General features: G+C 35.6%; 1 protein-coding gene across 2 annotated transcripts in view; it reads left to right on the forward strand.

Moving 5' to 3' along the window:
• The window catches only part of PIK3C3 (phosphatidylinositol 3-kinase catalytic subunit type 3), a 151,954-nt gene that overhangs the window by 110,450 nt on the left and 21,261 nt on the right, over positions 1-20,243 (forward strand). For both annotated transcript variants that reach the window (XM_047828089.1, XM_047828090.1), the window contains 2 exons: positions 1,640-1,714; positions 16,214-16,382. In XM_047828089.1, coding sequence (XP_047684045.1) covers positions 1,640-1,714; positions 16,214-16,382 — 244 coding nt within the window. The remainder of the gene's footprint in view (positions 1-1,639; positions 1,715-16,213; positions 16,383-20,243) is intronic.

Here is a 20,243-nt window from a genome sequence, read left to right on the forward strand (position 1 = left end):
GGCCTTCTCCCAGTGGTCCCAAATGACTATTGCAAATGCAGTCATCATATTTGCAGTCCAGCCAACCAGGAGAAGAAACCTAAAAGGCTCACTTCCCAGCTCAGCCAGCCCCATCTTTAAACATGCTCATCACAAACCTACCTTTGCTTATAGTTCCCTGGACATGCCTAAGTGCAGGTGAGGGTGGGAAATACAGTCTTTTACCTAGGCATGGTCTTGTCTTCCAGATCCTGGTTTTGTTTTAAGGAAGAAACAGATTAGATAGTGTGTAGGCAAACTAGTAGTTCCTGTCACACTGCAGGCTATATTTTGAGAATAACTGATTTGTTACAGTTTAGTGAAAATTGTTAGTAGACCAGTAATATGATTAGAAGCGTTTTTTGGGTAATAGTGTGCTTTCATTCATTCTGTACATATGGATACATTTTGAAATATATAAAATGTATAATTTCACCTGTAATTAGTCTATGGTTAGTTATTCTAAACAAATACACTTGAACTTAAATATCTTGAGTGTTGCATCTGTCTAAATAGCCACTTTGGGGAACAGGAGTTATACAATGCAGAAGTGGCTTGAGCCAAGGACTTTAGAGTGAGAGTTAGGTTCAAATCCCAGCCTAGTGACCTTGGACAATCTCGTTAACTTCTGGAGCCTGAGATATTTTCATTAGAAGGATAGTTACAATACTTAACTGGCATCATTAAAGGGCTAGAGATGATGAATGTAATGTACCTACCTAAGGGACTAGCTTTCAGTAAGTTGTAACTATGATTAATTAATTAATGATTAATCCAGTGAAATTAATTTGGTCATTAACAGGTGGTCCAGTCTTTTTCCTACATATTAACTGAAATAAACATGCTTTTGTAAATACTGATATAGCCATGTGTATGTTTGTAAGTTATGTTTCTTGTTACATTAATAAGAGAAATAGAATGGAAAAAATAATCTTCAAAAAGGTGATATTTGCTTAATTTTATTTGAGTATTTTCAACACATGGCAGGTTTCCAGACTTTTTAGAAGAGAAAGGCAAAAGAATAAAGATAGAGCCAGTGACTCTGCCCCTAGCCCTGCTCATGTCATTTTTCTTAATACTTTAGAAGACTGTGCTGTGAACTTCTTAAGCGCCTTTACCACTCAAGTGAATTTAATTGTTTTTCTATCTGCTGGCACTTCACGATTGTTTCTCCAAAGATTTTTCTTTTAAACCTACATTTACTTTTGTTATCTTATAGATAATAGGGTTGTGGGATGCTTGAGTTCATTATGTGTATTTCTGTAGACACTTCTTTTTTCTGCTGTCATCTGTAACATGTGTCCAATTTGAAATGAGAAATGGGAGAATCATGTTATAATTAAGGTTCCTGAAGCCTGAATTAACTTTTGATAGAAATGACTTTTATAATTTGACAAAATTCTACAAGATGTTATTTCTCATGCAAATAGCAATTTATATTGAGTTTCAACTGATAAACTCTTCATAGAGTCAAAGAAAATTACGCAATTGAGAATTTGGGTGATAAATCAAAAAATAGTAATTAAATTGAAATGAAAGTAACACAGACTGCTTTTATACTCATTTGTATGTTTGACCTGGTTTGCATGTGTTTTCACAATTTTTTAACTGTTATTTGCAGCTGGATATTGCGTGATTACATACATACTTGGAGTTGGAGACAGACACCTGGATAACCTTTTGCTAACAAAAACAGGTATCAAATCATGGCCACCAGTAGATGTATATTTTATATGCCAGTGATTTTTACTGTGGAATCTGCTTAGTAAAACAAAATAAGTTGCATAAAACAAAATAAGTTGCAAAATGTGGTAGGCACATTGCATAAGTGAAGAAAAGTCAAAGTCTTTTTTTTTAAATGTTTATTTTTAAGAGAGAGAGAGAGAGAGACAGAGCTCATGAGCACAGGAGGGGCAGAGAGAGACAGAGGGAGGAGAGAGAGTCCACAAGTGGAGGAGGGGCAGAGAGAGAGGGAGACAGAAGATGCAAAGCAGGCTCTGTTCAGAAAGCAGAGAGCCTGATGCAGGGCTTAAACCCACGAACTGTTGAGATCATGACCTGAGCCAAAGTTGGATGCTTACCTGACTGACCCACCCAGGCACCCCTGAAAAATCATATAGTCTTAAAAGTCCCTTCATATGGTACCTTTGAAAGAAACTCCCATTCTTTTTAATTTTTTTTAATATTTATTTATTTATTTTGAGAGCACAAGCTAGGGGAAGAGGGGTGTGTGTGTGTGTGTGTGTGTGTGTGTGTGTGTGTGTGTGGAGAGAGAAAGAGAGAGAGAATGAATCCCAAGCAGATTCCACGCTCAGCGTGGGCTTAATCTCACGACCCCGGGGTCATGACCTGAGCTGAAATCAAGAGCTGGACACTCAACTGGCTAAGCCACCTAGGTGCCCCCAAAACTCCCATTCCTTACAAAGAATCACTTCAGTAGTAATTCTATGGGTGGTCTTCTCGCTCTTCCTTCTGAAAATGCCACCTTTGGGGGAAAGCCCATAATAATGTATGCAAGCAGTTGAGTTAGTGTTACTTACTGCTTACTTACAGTGTTACTTACTTACTTCCTTACTTACAGCTCTAGTTAGTGTTAGAATGAGCTCACATTAACCCCTGTCTTTAATTTTTTGCTTTTCCCCTTGGAGTTCCATGGAATAATCATTCTCATCCCCCTCTTCGTGATAATTATTTAGCCCCTTGGCTTTAACACCATCTTGAAGCAAACAACTTTCAAACTTACAGCACTGTACTTTAGTCCATTTCTTTAAGCTTCAGACTGAAATATCCAACCACTTACTTGACATCCAAATTATATGGTCAGTTGTAAAAGTTGTTCCCTTCTTCCACTACCTGCTTAATAATACCTGCTCCTCACCTAATTTTTTCCCATCTCAGTAAATTGCAACATCATCCACCCAGTTGTTTAAGCCCCAGGTTTAAGAGTCATTTTTAATTCCACTCTTGGCCTCATTTCACATATCAAACCTATTAGCAAATCTTGTCTACTCTTCACCTCCAAAATGGATCATGAAGTTATCCACTCTCTTCATTTCCACTCCTTTGACTCCATTTGAAGCCACTACCATCTTTTGCCCAAACTATTTGAATAAAATCTGAACTCTTTACTGTGGTGGTTGTGGCTTGCCCACACTGACCAATTTGATTGTGTAATGTCAATACTCCTGCCTCAGACTAATGCCCTTGTTTTTCTCTCTGGAAAGCTCTTCTCTCAGATCTTTGCAAATCTGACTTTGGTTATTGAGTCTAAGTTTGAGTGGCATCTCCTTAGAATAGCCTTTTCTAACTCTCTGATCTGAAATGGCTTCTGAAATGTACTTGCCACACCACCCTTCTCCATTACTCTCTATTATTGTTTCGGTTTCTTTAAAGCACTTAACACCAGCCAAATTTATCATTTTTTGTACGATAAAACAAAGATTTATTGAGCAACTGTTATGTGTCCGGTATTGTTCTGGGTTCTGGGGATACCAAAATGAACAGAACAGACACAAAACCAGGTCCTCATGGAGCTTGTTGATCTCCTCATCATCTTCTCCCATTCAGGATGCAGGTTCCATGAGAGCAGGGACCTTGTCCATCCAGTTTGCTACCATTCCTCCAGAACCTTGAACACCACCTAGCTAAAGTGATTGATAGATCACTGTTGAATTAATGAATGAGTAAATAATTCTTCTCTTCTGTGTAGTCTTTTCTTCCCTGGGCTAAATAATTCAAGTTTCTTCAGTCTTGCATAGAAAATAGATTTTAAATTACTCTTAAAATGGTCTCTCAGGTAAGAACATTTTCTGTTTTGTTAGTATTCCTCCAGATTGTGATACCAAGAATTTAACACATCAAATGTAATTTAATATATCAAATGTAGTCTAATTATTAATATATAATTATTAATTCACAGAATCTAGAATTTCATATATTAGTGTGAAAAATTATCTGTGACAGAATTTGCTTGTGGGATTCATGTCTGTGTCAAGGCCAGGCTGTCCCTGTAGTAACTAGGACCACAGAATGTTGTGGAGGTTCTCGCCAAATTTGCCAATGTAGCAGAGGATATTCAGAAAATGTTATGGTGTATTTGGAGAGAATTTTAATTTGGAGAAAGTTTTCCTGTGTTGTTCCTTAATGCTCTGATATTTTAATTGAATCTTTTAACCACAAGAATCAAAGTACCAAAGTGATTCTGTTTGTTTTTGTATTGAAATTATTTTATAATTATTTTATAACTACAATGCAATTATTTAATGTATAGAGTGCCATTACATCTATAATGTTATTTTCACGTATCTTGTCACATACCTTGTCTCTTCTTTTGGAAATTGATAAATAATAGACCTTTTTCTTTTGGACTTTGAGAACTGCTCTGTCTTTGTGTATGTGTGTGTGTGTGTGTATGTGTGTGTGTGTGTGTATGTGTGTGTGTGTGTGTTGTTGGGGATTTTTAAAAATAAGACTTGGAAATCAGAGTCTATTTAATACACTTCTGTGGTCCAGTTCACAATTAATTTGTTTTAATGGAAATAGAATATAAAATTTCAGAAGCAGGTTTTAAGCATCTTGTCACCAGTTTTCCACTAGAGGGTGCTCTAAACATGACTTTAAAAATCAAAAACTTACAATGTGCTAGATGAGAGACATGTTCTCTTTCTTTTGAAACGGCATTTCTTTTGGTTATTTTTTCTTAACTGGTCTTTAATTATTTCATTATTGATATCATACAGTTAGCATTTTAAGTCTTACTTGCTAGGATTAATGCCTTTAATTTTCAAGTTTAGTTTTAATGAAATTAGATTATATAAGGAAATACCAATTATATCAGGACAAATGCAAGTATGATGTATTCCTCAACCTCTAAAAATTTGTAATAATTTATTTTAAAATGTTTTGTGTTTATAGTCATTTTTTACTGACAGTTTATATTTCAAAGTGGTTTTTACATATGTGATATAATTAGACTTTGTATAATTTAGACAAGTATTACATATTTAATTATATACATGAATTTTGAATGTGGTTCATTGCAGGAAATATACCTTAGAACTTGTAGTTAAAAAGTGCCTCAAGTATCATGAAGCTCCTCCATTGTGTATTTTGTTTTTTTTGTTTTTTTTTTTTAATTTTTTTTTTCAACGTTTATTTATTTTTGGGACAGAGAGAGACAGAGCATGAACGGGGGAGGGGCAGAGAGAGAGGGACACACAGAATCAGAAACAGGCTCCAGGCTCTGAGCCATCAGCCCAGAGGCTGATGCGGGGCTCGAACTCATGGACCGCGAGATCATGACCTGGCTGAAGTCGGACGCTTAACCGACTGCGCCACCCAGGCGCCCCTCCATTGTGTATTTTGGATCCACTATGTCTTAGGCACAGACTGTGACGTATTAAAACTTTAAAACTTTAGATTCTCTTATGTAACTCTCCAGTCTCAGTGTTGATGGTGCAGTTTTTATTATAAGTAACATTGCTCCCATTCTTCAGAATAAAATACCTTTTGTCTTCTTATCTGCCAACTTGAGCAGGTGTAGTATCCATGACTTTGCTTTCAGATGAAAGTGGTTTGGAATTGTAATCAGAGTTCCACTGATTCTTCTGTGCCCAGTTCCTTGGCATGAGAGATGGAGCAGAGAGGAAGAAGATACTTAGATTTCATTTTATTGGGGATCTCTTGGAGATTTGCCCCCAACACACTGTTCCACCTGTAAACTTAGATGAGACACAAGAGGGTCAGATTGATAACTTTAGAAGTGTGTGGAGGAAAATATTTCACTGCATAGAAAAAATTTCAAAATGTATACAACAATAATGTGCAAAAAGGCAAAATATGAGACTCAATTACAGATTTCCCAGAAATTTTTTTGCCTGGGTTTATTGCTGTGTTGATACTTTAGCTTGGTTGAAGTATCCTCAGCTTGTCCAGCAGAGGGCATTGTGTGTCCACCATAAATGTGACAGTCTGTTAATTCCTTTGTCAGTGTATTGCCCTGTGGTCACTTAAAACATTGTTTTCCTGAAGCAAATTTGGAGTGAATGGTATTTCACTTATCAATGCAGTGATGTAGCATTATTTGGGCAAGAAATTAAAAATTTAAGCTCTAGAATGGGATTGCAAACATAAATTTCTTTCAGAGCTGGTATCCTTTGAGGAAGCTTTGAGAAGTTTGTTCAGGGTTATTTGATTGTGACAGGACTCAAAGCCTGATTTGGGTTTATCTCAACTGTGGGGAAAAATTTTTTTATTGTTTATTTTTTAAAATTTGAGGGGGAAAAACCAGGACTGGTATAACTGAAAAACTTTATTGTTTATGATTTACAGACTTTATAACAGAATGAACATTTATATCAGTATATAAATAAGTGAAAAACATTCGTAAATGAAAACAAGGAGCTAGATATCTGTAGTAAGTGGAAAGTTCCCTGTAGTTCCTGAGGATGGCTCTTCTAATCTGGAGCTGTCCATTTGTACAGCGAGAGGGGTGGTGGCTCTTTGTCTGTGTCAGCACTTCAGAGTAATGCTCTCTGAACCTTTTGTCACAAAGCCTGAAGGTAAGAAAGTCATTGTTCCTTAATTGGAAACTTTCCTTCATCATTCTTTAACTTTATGTCAAATTGATGCACATCCTTTTTTACTTCTGAGGAACAGTCTCACATAGGAGTTAATGTGTCAGGATCTAAAATAAACATCTTTAGTTTTAAATTGCCCCTCCACCATTGGGTGACTTTGGGTAAGTTGTCTCTCTCTATGACTCAGTCTCTTTTCTGAATGTGCCCATAAGAATAGAACCTCTCTGCCTGTGGTGTGTGAGAGTTGAAAGAGATAATGTGGGCAAGGTTTTGTACGTATCGAGCATATAGTCAACATTTCTTAAGGACTGGCTAGCTATTATGGTTTTCTTTGTTGGTTTACTACCAAAAAAGAAGAATGCCTTCCTTTTTTGGCTTATGTAGCTTTTTTATTTGCAGTCATAATTTTAGAGATAAAAATATAATTAATGTATTTCAAAAATTTGTTTTTCCCACTCTTAAAAATACAAACTCATTTCAGTTACTGCCTTTTAAATTCTGTTTTGATTGGCTCTTTATTTTAGTAGTGTAGGAAGGTTTATAAGAGAGAAACAGTCACTTTTATCATGGATTTAGTGTTATTCTTTCTGTTTTAAGGTAAATCTTGATATTTTGAAAGTAAATATGTTTGTTTAAGTGTTTTATTTTTTTCTTAGGGTATAACACAGTAGTTCAAAATCTTCCATAGGGAGAACTTAGTTACTACTCAAATGGTGATGCTTCCTAAGCTATTTGTATTTAAGTTAATTAGTTTGGTAGGTTAAAAATACTGTAAAATCTAAATCTATAGACTTACTTTATTAAAAAAAAATATTTAATGTTTATTATTTTTGAGAGAGAGAGAGAGAGTTTGATGTGAGCACAGGAGGGGCAGAGAGAGTGGGAGACACAGAATCTGAAGCAGGCTCCAGGTTCCTTCAGCATAGAATCCCATGTGGGGCTTAAACCCACAAACCATGAGATCATGACCTGAGCCAAAGTCAGACTTTGACTGAGTCATCCAGGCACCCCAACTTGCCATTAAAAAAAAATTATTTATTTTGATAGAGTGGGGGAGGGGCAGAGAGAAGAGGGGAGAGAGAGAGAATCCCAAGCTGGTTCTGCCCTGACAGTGTGGAACTTGATGCAGGGATCAATCCCATGAACCATGAGATCATGACGTGAGCCAAATTCAAGAGTTGGACAAATAACCGACTGAACCACCCAGGCACACTGAAATCTATAGATTTACTTTCTTAATGTGCTTGTTTATTCCCTGGGACTTGAGAGAAAGGGGTGTAAAATGTTTTATGCAGTTGGTAGGCACCTAGTAAATGCTTTTAAAATGAACAAATGAATGAAGTTTTTTCCTGTTATTTTTATCCATCTTTAGGGTTTCTAGAATAATCTGTTTTCCTGCCTAAACTTATTTTTACTGTAGACTATAGACATAGTAGTATTTACCTGTTTGTTTTTTCTCAGTTGATGTATGCAAAAGAGAATCAGGCACATAAGACCACTCCTTTTTAATCCATAAATACTTTTTAGTCTCTATTAATCATTACTTTAGATGCTTAGATAATGACAAGGACTCACAATCATGTGAATAATTTTCTTTTCAGACATTATTTAAAATATGATATTTTGAAAGTTTCTTGAATTTTTCAGTATCAGAAATCTGGCAGTCTTTTTTTTTTTTTTTAATTTTTTAACATTTATTTATTATTGAGAGACAGAGAGACACAGAGTATGAGCAGGGGAGGGGTAGAGAGAGAGGGGAGACACAGAATCTGAAGCAGGCTCCAGGCTCTGAGCTCTGAGCTGTGAGCACAGGCCCAATGTGGGACTTGAACTCACGAACCATGAGATCATGACCTGAGCTGAAGTCAATCACCTAACCAAATGAGCCACCCAGGCGCCCCTGGAAGTCTTCTTATACTTAATGAAACCTATCATAAAGAAATTGTTAATGGTGCCTTAAAAGGTGCTGGGTTTTTTTCTTGTTTGTTTGTTGTTGTTGTTTGTTTCTTTTTTAGAGAGAGGGAGAGGGACAGATGGGGAGAGAGAGAGAGAAAATCTTAAGCAGTCTCCATACCCAAGTGTGGAGCCTGATATGAGACTCAATGTCACAACCATGAGATCATGACCTGAGCCGAAATAAAGGTCGCTTCACCAATTGAGCCACCCAGGTGCCCTGGTGCTGTATTTAGAAGGACATTGTTTCCTCTCATTAGAAGTAATAGAAAATGATAAAGTGCTATATATACTCTTTATGCCTAAGGAGCTGAAAATTACATCACAGAAAAAGTAACTTAGTATGAAGAATGTGCTGGGTTTCTATGAGCTACACATTCCAGTAAAAGTACGCATTCCAGGAAAAATACCTGGAAGCTGAAATAATCAATGCCTTTGCAGGTAATACATAGGTTGGTTAGATTGATTTAGGTCAGATTGTGGAGACAAATCAATCTGTTTCCTTTTGTATCACCTTCTATATGGCAAAGCTTGATTCATTGAAGTAAAACTGTAGATTAGGACATTACTTTTTTTTTTATGTAAGTTTTCTTATCAGGTGATATATTTCTTAAAGCTGGGTAGACACTGTATTTGTTTTGCAATACATAATTTGGAGGGGGTTCATTTTTAATGAACTTTAAAGCATTCAAGTTCCACCATAGACTAGCAACCATAAACCAGATATAAAAAGTTAGTACATTTTTATAGTGACCCCTCGAACAAAAGAGGTGTCAAATTTAAAAGTAATGGGGTTGTACAACACAGAGAAACAGTAACCATTGGTATCAAGTATGAGTTTTTATTCACTGAAGTGATTCACCTTGCCACTGTCTCTTCCATAGTGATCTAACTGAAGTTAAGAGTTGTATTAGTCAATGTAAAGTAGATCAGAAGTCCTCAGACTTTGTCTTGTATCAGTATCACCTGGAGAGCAACTTAAACTATAGATTGCTGGGCCCCAGACTCAGTTTCTGATGCAGCCTGGATGGTAGGCCTGAGAATTAAGTATCAAAGAAAACTATCCATAATTATCTGAAAACATAATTAAAATTCTGAAAGTTTGTATATATTTAGAGGCTGGGTTCTCTTCTTACTTAAATCAAAATAACACAATAGAAAGAAACAAATATGAGAATCTAGCAGTCACCTATTAAACCAGACATTAAAGAGATTTGCAAAATGAAAGGAGTGCCACTCATCTCATTAATTTTTTTGTGTTAGAAAATAGTTATTATTCATAAAAAATGTTAAAATGTTCACTTACTTTTAGATTAATATTTTTGAGAGGTCTCAGTTTTAATTTAAAATGCAGGAAATATCTATAGAAGTAGCCCAACTAAGGTTTATTTGGGGTCTTCAGTAATTTTTAAGAGCATAAAATTTTACACAAAAGAGTTTTAGAATTAATATCAAAGGCCGTTTTTTAGGTTTTTAAAAAAATCTATAAAGGGTTTCTGTTCTGTTTTAGACATTAAAACAGTTCTGTAGAAGAAAAGAATATTGCAGGGAATAGATCCTTTATTGGCCTTAATAACTGTAGGAAAAATGAAAATGAAGATCATTTAAAAGTTTTTCTTGAATAGAAATGGACTATATAATCAGATATACTACATAGATATGTTTTGCCCCCCTTTCATTAGTTAGCTAAATTTTGTTCCTATCATCAGAAACCTAAGATCTTAACAGTTGAATGTGAAAAAATAAATTACGTGAAATATTTAGCAGATAATTGGAATGTTTATACTGATCTTTACTTATGTATGTCTTATTTTCATTACTCAAAAACGATTACTAAAAATATTTCATCATTACTGTGCTTTAACTGTAAGTGAAAATAGCTCTAACCAAGTATATCATAAGGGCTTAACTAATAAGCATTGGGAACATTTGGAGTGTAGCTTAAGGAGCGTTTTTAATTCTAAAAATACAGTTTCCATTGTATCAGTAAATGGTTGTTCACTACCTTCTTTGTTTCCAGGTTTCATAGTAGGGCAACTTCAACATTCACATGAAGAAACGTAAGAAAAATACCACATTCACATAAGAAATAAAAGGCATTCTGTGGAAAAATAGTAAAATGTCAGGTGTATGCCAAGAAACTGAAGACTGGGAAACTTATTATAGAGTAGAGTGGCAGGGAAGAATATTTGAATTGGGGAATTGTGTGGGATTTAAAAAAAAAATCCAGTTTGGATTATAGGGAACAGAAGAAAATTGTCAAATAGAAGGTATAGGCAGAGTTGTGAAAAAAATGGAGTAAGTACAATTTTGAGATTGGTCATATGTAATTATTGTATAGACAAAAGGGAAATTAAAAAAAAAACTGCTATAAAATACAGTTCATTTCAGCAATATCTTTTGTCTTTAATCCAAGAACTACAAATACTTTGAACCACAATTTTTGAAATAAGTTCATGTCACTTATTCAAATAACAAGAAAATTTAATTAGTACATCTTATTTCCTTTGTATTGCAAGTGAGGGACAAAAGGAGGTGTTTGCAATCAACAAACATTCAGTTTGTTTTATGTACACTTTACCTCTTGATTGTTTAAGATTAATAAATTTGTTAATAGATTTGAATAAGCCCATACTTGCTGAATTTCTTAATTAAACATTTTTTTTTAATTTCATGAAGTGCATTTATAAAATCATTGTAAGTTTCATTTTAGATATTAACTTTAAAAGAGCCACTCCCTTTGGTATCTGCAAGGATGAATTTTCTTAAAACATTAATAGCCTCTTTTCAAAATACATGACTCTTTGAACTTGCAAAGCATAATAATGGTTTCATTGTTACTGAATCTTTTATACCGTATAATTAAGCAGTAATCCTATTCTTTGAGAGTTTTCTTACAAGAAAGATAGAAATATACTCTCCATTTGCAAGCAGTGATGCATAGCCCACACTGGACTTCCAGTAATGCCTGTGGTGAGACAGAGAAAAGTGGGGCTAGGTTTCTTATTAAAGGATGGAGCCCATTAAATAAACCACGTGTGATGGCTGATACAGTTTGATACTAGGATAGCATGATTTATTAAAAATCAGTTTGAATCAAAGAGGGGTCAGATAGGTTATCTGCTCAAGTGCTAAGTATCATTAGAAATTATATTGGTAACAGAACAAAACAGCATTAAAAAAATTTTTTTTTTAATGTTTACTTATTTTTGGGAGAGAGAGACAGAGAGTGTGAGCAGGGGAGGGGCCGAGAGAGCGCGAGAGACAGAATCTGAAGCAGGCTCCAGGCTCTGAGCTGACAACACAAAACTTGATGCAGGGCTCAAACAAATGGACCACGAGATTATGAACTAAACCGAAGTCAGACCCTTAACCGACTGAGCCACCCAGGCACCCTGAACAAAACATTATTTAAATAATTAAACAAAACCAAGGAAAGCTTATCTGTACCTATAATGTAAGTTTTTCATCTCTTTACCTTTTGAGGGGTAGACTGGTATTTGTCTAACAAGGTAGAAAACAAATGGGAGCTCCAGAGTGAGAGGAAAGCACAGAATGAAGTGCTTAGCTTAGCTACAGGGAATACACATTTAGTTTAAGGAAATGGAATCCTTAAGAGAAGTTGATCAGGACTTTTTACCAAATAATGGAAAATTGAATGATAGCCTGCTTCCTTGGACCTTAAGCATTAAGAAATAATGCTTTCCCAGTAAATACTACAATTATCAAACTCCTTGTTCTAAAAGTACTTTCTCATCTTTTTGGAATCATGAACTTCCCTTGGGGATTTGGTGAGGTCTATGGCTTTCCCCCCAAAATTAATTTTATTGTAGTTAGGGACCTCTGAAGTCCATTTTGGAATTCTGAAATGGTGTTTTTCAATCATGAGTAATACACAGAACTGTTTTAAATAGAAGTAAAACCCATTGTGCTGAGTTTATAATCTTAAATATGTACAAGGTAAAGCTGATACTAACTTCTTGTGTGTCTACTCTTCTATAAAATAAAAATAACTTTATAAATTAAATCATGTTACAAACTAGCAAAATGCAATTCAACAACATTAATGTGACAGATGAAATAATATTGTAACTAAATGTCACTTGCCATGTGAATATGGTGCAGATAGTATAGTGTGAGTTTGAGTTCAGAGCACTGTAAATATATCTCATGTGAATATTCTGAAACTACTTTTCTCTACTTGAACTACTTTATAACCTTCATTATTTCAGCATGCTGTTAGGTAATTTGAAGATATAACCAATTCTGCTTCTTTTAGTGTTAGCCTGAAAAAGTTAAAGTAGCCTTGTTGTTTAATACCAACCCAATCAAAAAGTGAAATCACAGGATAGTACTAAGTAGTAAGGTAGCATCTAGGTGATCCAGACTCAGCCTGTATTAATTTTGTTGTAGATCTTAATGGAAATGAAAATACAAAAATTTTAAACAGAACAATTTCCCATAAGAACTATCATTTCCAGAAGAAAATTTCTTGCAATAGCAATGTTACTAAAAGGTGCCTAAGCTATAAATGTGAAGTTGAGGTGTCATTGGTTAAGTAAATGCAAAATAGCTACACTGAGTCCTTCTGCATGCTAGGCCATTATCCTAGGTTTCAGTACTATGCAAAAATAAATAAAGCACAATTCTTAATTATAGGACTCCTAATGGTTCAGTAAGAGTTAACTTTGGGGAGGGGCGCCTGGGTGGCACAGTCGGTTAAGCATCCGACTTCAACCAGGTCACGATCTCACGGTTTGTGAGTTTGAGCCCCGTGTCAGGCTCTGGGCTGATGGCTCGGAGCCTGGAGCCTGCTTCCGATTCTGTGTCTCCCTCTCTCTCTGCCCCTCCCCCGTTCATGCTCTGTCTCTCTCTGTCTCAAAAATAAATAAACGTTAAAAAAAATTAAAAAAAAAAGAGTTAACTTTGGGGAGAAAGATAAGTGAAGAAATAATTTCATTATACACTAAGCTGAAATGTTTTGAAGTAGGAGCCTCACTAGTAACTACAAATGCTTGCTTAGTAAGCCCTGGGTGTGAGCTTGAGGAACCAATTCGCTAAACTGTTACTTTGTTATTTTGGAGAGAGCAAACCCTTTTCCAATTCTCTATAGGTTCCTTGCTCTATCTAATTATAATTCCTTCTCCTCTCACCTCCCCCGTCTGTCATTTACTATACTAGATACACGCATTTTTTTTGAAAGTTCTTATGAGATTTTCATCATTTCTTCAATTTGAACGGAACATTTTAAGTGTGGTATAAGCTTGAAAAACAAAGACAAGGAGATGATGTGGAGAAATGGAAAACTAGTTTTCAGTGCAATAGTTACATTGTTAATGGGTAGTTTTTCTATAGGCAGGTGATGATAGTGTTTAAACCTTCCAATACTTGTTTTGTGAGCAATCATAAGTAAGCTGTTGTTTCTTTTTATATATGGACTCCATATCCCAAATGTAGTACATTGTCTGCTGTCTACTCCAGTTAATTTTCAGTGTAGTTTTTTTACTAATGCGTGAAAATAACGCCAGTGTCTACTTTGAATTTTACATAAGCTTAATATCATTATTGCCTTTAATCTGGACTTATTATTATTATTATTATTATTATCATTATTATTATTACCTGGTCTTGGCAAATCTGAAGTTCTCTCTCATTTTCAAAGTTGTATAGGATTTCCCGCTTAATGTATTATTTAGTTTTTCATTGTAAGAACGATGCCTGAGATGAGTTGCAAATAAGATTGCTTATCCCTTTAATATTTAATTTTACTAATCCCTGGCAGTAGTGATCTCAGGTATAAGGAACATATAAATACCAATTCAGTACATTTTAAATGTCTTTGAAGTGGTACTTATTAATATTTCTTTTTGAGCAGTGTTTAGTATTTTACATTTTTTTAAAAAGTGGTATTCAAAGTATTTAAGATAAACATTTGTATGCACCTTTAGGAGACATGGTCATTAGATATCATATAGTTTGATTTAGTTTTATGTTCAGACTAAAATGTTTTTTTCCTCTGAGGGACATAGCTTCTTAAATGAGACAAGGCTATAGATGTAATGATTCTTGACTTAAATAGGATTTTTTATTTTGCTTGACCCTGTCATCTGTAGCTTAGTTGGAAATAATAATAATGACAGGAGACATTTAGACTGTTCACTGTGTATCAGGTACTATTTTAAGATAACATATCTTTATCTCTTTTTAATTCTGTCTTATGAGGTAATCAACAGTATTAACCTATTGTGCAGTTTAGAAAGTGAGGATTAAAATATTAAGTGGCTTTGTCTGGGTCACATACCTCATCAAGTGAGACGTGAAGGTGTCAGTCGTACTAAGGGGCAGTTATACCACTGACTCAGAAGGCCTGCCAGTGTGTCACTGTTCACCTGGGATTTCACTGCCACCCAGAGTCAGTTCTGTGCCCATCATTGCCTTAAATTTCCAACAGTGACCTAATGATGGAGTATAACATTCACAGATAACAGTAATAATGCACAGAGAAAGAGGTAGGGGGTTTAGCTAATATGTTAATGGATAGAATTGATGTATAAAAATACTTTGCAGGATGGCAAAAGTATGCTCAAACTCAGTACATGTACTTGAAGAAGGAAAGTTTTTGGCTGCTCCCCTTGAGGGGTAGGGGGAACCTAAGCTTCCCAAATGCATGATGGAGGATAGGTTTTCACATAAAACAGGTCATATAATGTATCACAAGACGAACAAGAGTGGGAAGATTACACTAGGAAGATTTTAGGTTGTTGTTTTTTTAAATGAATTCATCCCTTCACTCAAAAGTGAGTGCCTAGTGTGCCAGAAACTATTATAAGGCATGGGTAGAGTGATGTGTGAAAAGGCATAAATCCCTGCCTTGGTGGAGCTTGGGTTGTAGGATCCACGCGGCTACTCTTTGTGTTAAAATGTATGCTTCTTTTACACCTACTTGTAAGTCACAAAATGCTTATGAATTTGGTGGTGAATCCTTCTCTAAAGTGAATGATCAATCACATTTTTACATGTCTAGTCTGTGGGCTTTGGCGACTCATGGAGAATTTGTCTTCGTGGGCACTGCAGCAGTATTCAGTTCTTGGTAGACATAAATACTGTGGTTTCCTAGTTTGCAGCTAATGAGTGACATGGATTAGTTGAAAATGGTTTAGAAGAAGCGAAGAATATAATTTGCAATTTGGGGGATTTTTTTTTTTTTGTGAGGGGAATAGTGAAAAGTTAAAGGATTCGTTTCAGAAATACAAGTGAAAAGTGAAAGGATTCGTTTCAGAAATACTTAAAAGAAATGGTCTTCTGCTGTATGAATGGAGTTTGTGTAAACTTCAGGGTGAGAAATTTGCTGCAGGACACTAATTTCTGCTAGTACCTTAAGTTATGTACCTTTGATTGTCTTTGATTCTGGAGATCTTGAAGTAGAATATAGATTAATATTACTGAGATTATTTTAACTGAACTTTCATTTAAATAACTGCGTTACAATGAACTGCAGTATGCTCTTAAGGCCACACCCGAGCCTGGCTGTAGAGGATTCAACAATTGAATAGACTTCATCATGACTTAGTATTCGTTGTGAAGAGACACTGCACATACAATAATATGACATATTCCCTTCTCAGTTTTTAAAGATAACAAACGAGTTTCTTATCAACATCCAGGCAAACTCTTCCACATAGACTTCGGATATATTTTGGGTCGGGATCCAAAGCCTCTTCCTCCTCCAATGAAGCTGAATAAAGAAATGGTAGAAGGAATGGGGGGCACCCAGAGTGAGCAGTACCAAGAGTTTCGTAAACAGTGTTACACGGCTTTCCTCCACCTTCGAAGGTAAGTTGATTTGCTTGGAATAAAGAATTTTGATAAATTCATTTCATAGAGCAAGAAAAGGAGTTGTTCCAATGTATACATTCTTTCACATCACTCTTTCTCAGAATGACACAGACAAATGTATTTAAAAAATTTTTTTGTTTTACATTTATTTATTTTTGAGAGACAGAGCACAAGTGGGGGAGGGGCAGAGAGAGAATGAGACACAGAATCAGAAGCAAGCTCCAGGCTCTGAGCTGTCAGCACACAACCCGATTGCAGGGCTCCGGGGCTCGAAGTCACAAACTGTGAGATGACCTGAGCGGAATTCAGACACCCAACCGACTGAGCCACCCAGGCGCCCCGGTATTTCTTAATATACGTTTGATGTCTGTTTTGATAAACAGTCTGATAGCAAGAGAAAGAAGACTCTCTTGCTTTCCTACTAAATATTCGATTGCTAAATCCACCAAACAAGAAGCTGACATTACACAAGATTAGGCAAATATGGAAGCTTCAAAATCAGTGGGTTAAAATCATTTTAATAAAATGTACTGTGTTCTTTGACAGTGCTGGAATAGAGAAAAGATTAAGAAGCGTCATAACCATTCACATCTCCCTGAAGCCAGTCTGGAAGGATTATAATCACGATATTGAGTTGTTTAACTTCTCCCAAGCTCACTTCCCACTTTTTTATCAAAGAATGAAGAATTTAACTTATTTAAAGTGATATTAATCCATTTTTATTCTTTAGCAACTTTATCAGCCTTGGTTTTGGTTGCTCTTCAGGAGCATTCAGAAGTTTGTTAAATGATGGAGTAATAAATGTTACACATGATTTTGTCTCCTTTTAACACCTCATCAGTCATTTTGCTGAAGGAAAAAGGTTGATTTTTCTCTATACCTTCTTTTTTCTCCAATGCCATTCCATCTCTGCTTTCTTCATCCTGGTTTACTTAGAACTTGTAACATCATATATCATCAGGCAAAAAGTAAATTAAGTCAGGTTGGTTAAATTTAGGACATGGCTCTGATGGTGAGTCAAAAATGACGGGATCATTTGACTCTAAATCCATTTTCAACTTAACTTTGCAAAAATGAATATTCTTAGTCCAATGAAAACTCCCAGCCCAGGAGACCTACTACCTTCTTTCACCTCTTCCAGATGAAGTTATAACCAGTAGACAGTGAGCTGCCTATGCACACGGGTTCTGTCTTATTTGTCTTTATAACCTGTTACTCATATGGTTAGAACGTAAGACTCCCAATGTATGGTTATTAAATGAATTTCTGCTTCTTATCTGGGTTGAGACCATGTTCCTGGACAATGTTGATGCAGTTGGTCCAAAGAGAGTGGCTGTACACTATTAATTAGATTTCATCTTGGCAGTGACTCATTAGGCCTTCATTGTTAACTCAGTCTGTACCATGTGTCACAAACTCTGATGTGCATTTTACAAACAGTCACACTATCCTTTAGGTGGCAGAGTGACTCAGTTTTGCTTTCAGAAATGCTAAAACAATAATGGAAGATGGGTGTTCTGTGATTTGTCTGGTGATGCAGAAACACTTTCAGAGAGATGAAAGTTCCACTTTAATATCTTAGGATTTTTAATTTAAAATAGTCCAAGCCTCCTAAAAACTAGATGGAACCATGGCATTCTCGGTAAGGAGGCAGACAATGATATGAAATGATAACTAGAGAAATGTCAGGGGTGCTCTGTCTTACTGAAAGCAGAAGGAAAACGATGTGCTTTATAAACTGTCATTGATAATGGATTAGTAGCAATTCAGTAGAATGGAAAAACCAGAGGCAGGTTATTAATGTGGAGCCAAAGTTAACTTTTATCACTGCTAAGAAAAATCACAGAGTAATCTAAATTTTATGTTAAGTCATGAAAACTTTTATTTTTTATTTGTTTTTAAATGTCACTATACTTTGGTTAAGATCAGCTGGACCCTAATATTTGGATCAACATTTATTTTTTAATGTTGTATTTTGGAATATGGTTCTGTTAGTAAAAATTTTTCTTTATGACATGAGAATTAACCTGATAGTTGAGTCAGTTTGGAGTTAAGGTTACTTGACACTTTTATTATTAGGGTTTGGTTTCATGGTTTTTGTTAATTGTTGCTCATTTCCTGCAACAAGAAACCATTACTAACATTTGACCACATAAGTAGAGCAGTCTGTTTTGAACTAAGTTGTGAATGCTTACAACTGTATAGATGTTAGAACACATTTTATGGTGTTATGATTTTCATGTAACAAAATATATTATTATCTTTTACTAAATAATACCTATTAATTATATGCATTCCTATTTTTAGTATTAAAGGTTTTCACTGAAAAATTTAGACCATCTTTGTATGACCTTATATTTTTTCTTGATAATGGTTTTAAAGATTTCTAGTAACCTTTAAATCTATTTTCTGGGTAGGATATTGAATGACTACTCAGAATGTATACTTTCTGTTTGGGGTCGCTCACCCTATCTTAAATGGAAAATTCAGGTTCATAGAAGCAGGGGTAAAAGTTAAGGTTGTGACAGATGTTCTACAAAATAATTGAATGTTTAAGCTTCTTATAGACTATTCCTTATTTACATTTTGTTTCCTTTTGCTACAATAATAGAAGCATGGGTGGTTAACTTAAAACCAACAGATAATCCAGAAAACATTAATATTTGCCTTTTAAAAAAGAAACACACATATGTTTCCACAAAAACAAATATTTTAACATGGATCCTGGCTGTCCATTAGAATTGCCTGGGGGAACTTTAGGGGGAAAATAGTTTGGGGGCCCATCTGATTTACTTGGTATGGGATTGGGCTCAGGCATTATTATTTTTAAAAAGCTCCCAGGTGAATCTAGTGGGCAGCCAGTTTTGAGAACCTCTGAAATATTACTCTGAATTTACCCTGAGATTCCCTTATGACAAGATGGGAAAAAACTGTATGGTCAACAAAGGAGAGTACAAATAATTGAGGGTTCATTGAAAGAGCATATTTTATTCATGACATAATACATAGCAGGTGGCTGTACTCTGCTGATGCCATGGTCCTTGCAGCCCTCTCAAGTGGATCTTCTTTATTTCCATGTCCTACATATTGTAGAGCTTAGAGAAGGGCTTGGTGCCCCCCTTGCTCCCTGCTGCAACTTCCAAATGATTTCTTTCCTTGCTTTCTTAAGGAAGAAAAGCCTAGACACACACACTGGGAGATCACACCAATAGGTATCCTCCCCATTGGTAAAAGTCAGGTGTCTGTCTGTCATCCTCTATTCCTTGAAAACTTGTATTGTCTACTTCAAGACTACTGCTGTGACTTCCACATTCACATAAGTGGTCCAGCCATGACTTGACCTCTGAGTGTCTTGTCCTCTTCATGTAGAACCAGCCTTGTCTACTGCCTCTCATGAATAACATTAATTTACCCCTCCAAAATCTCAATCACCAGCTTTCCACTCTGACCAACATCGTCTATCCTTGCAGCTCATTTTTGGATTATACTCCTTCCTGGAAGACTTCAACCTCACTGATAATGTCCAGTCACCATTACACCATATAAAATTACACCATACTAAATCTGCCTTATATTCTCACTTTTCTCTTTTCCCCACTGAATTTTATGCCCTCAAGCTCTAATCACTGCCCTTCTCTCTAAACTTTCTTACACATTTTTATCCAGTCCAATAACCTCACCTGCTGACACTTCATCTCTAATCACAATTCTGTTCCTTCCTGTCTCATGTGTACAGTGCAACAGCTGTACGTTACTGAAGAAACTTCCAACAGCCATGGTGTTCTCACCATTGGTTTTAAGTAGCGGTTCTCAGCCAGACCTGTTTTACACTCCCCTTTTCCCCAAAGCACATTTCAC

The sequence above is a fragment of the Prionailurus viverrinus genome, chromosome D3 (genome assembly GCF_022837055.1).
Source record: "Prionailurus viverrinus isolate Anna chromosome D3, UM_Priviv_1.0, whole genome shotgun sequence".
In the NCBI taxonomy this organism is placed as follows: domain Eukaryota; kingdom Metazoa; phylum Chordata; class Mammalia; order Carnivora; family Felidae; genus Prionailurus; species Prionailurus viverrinus.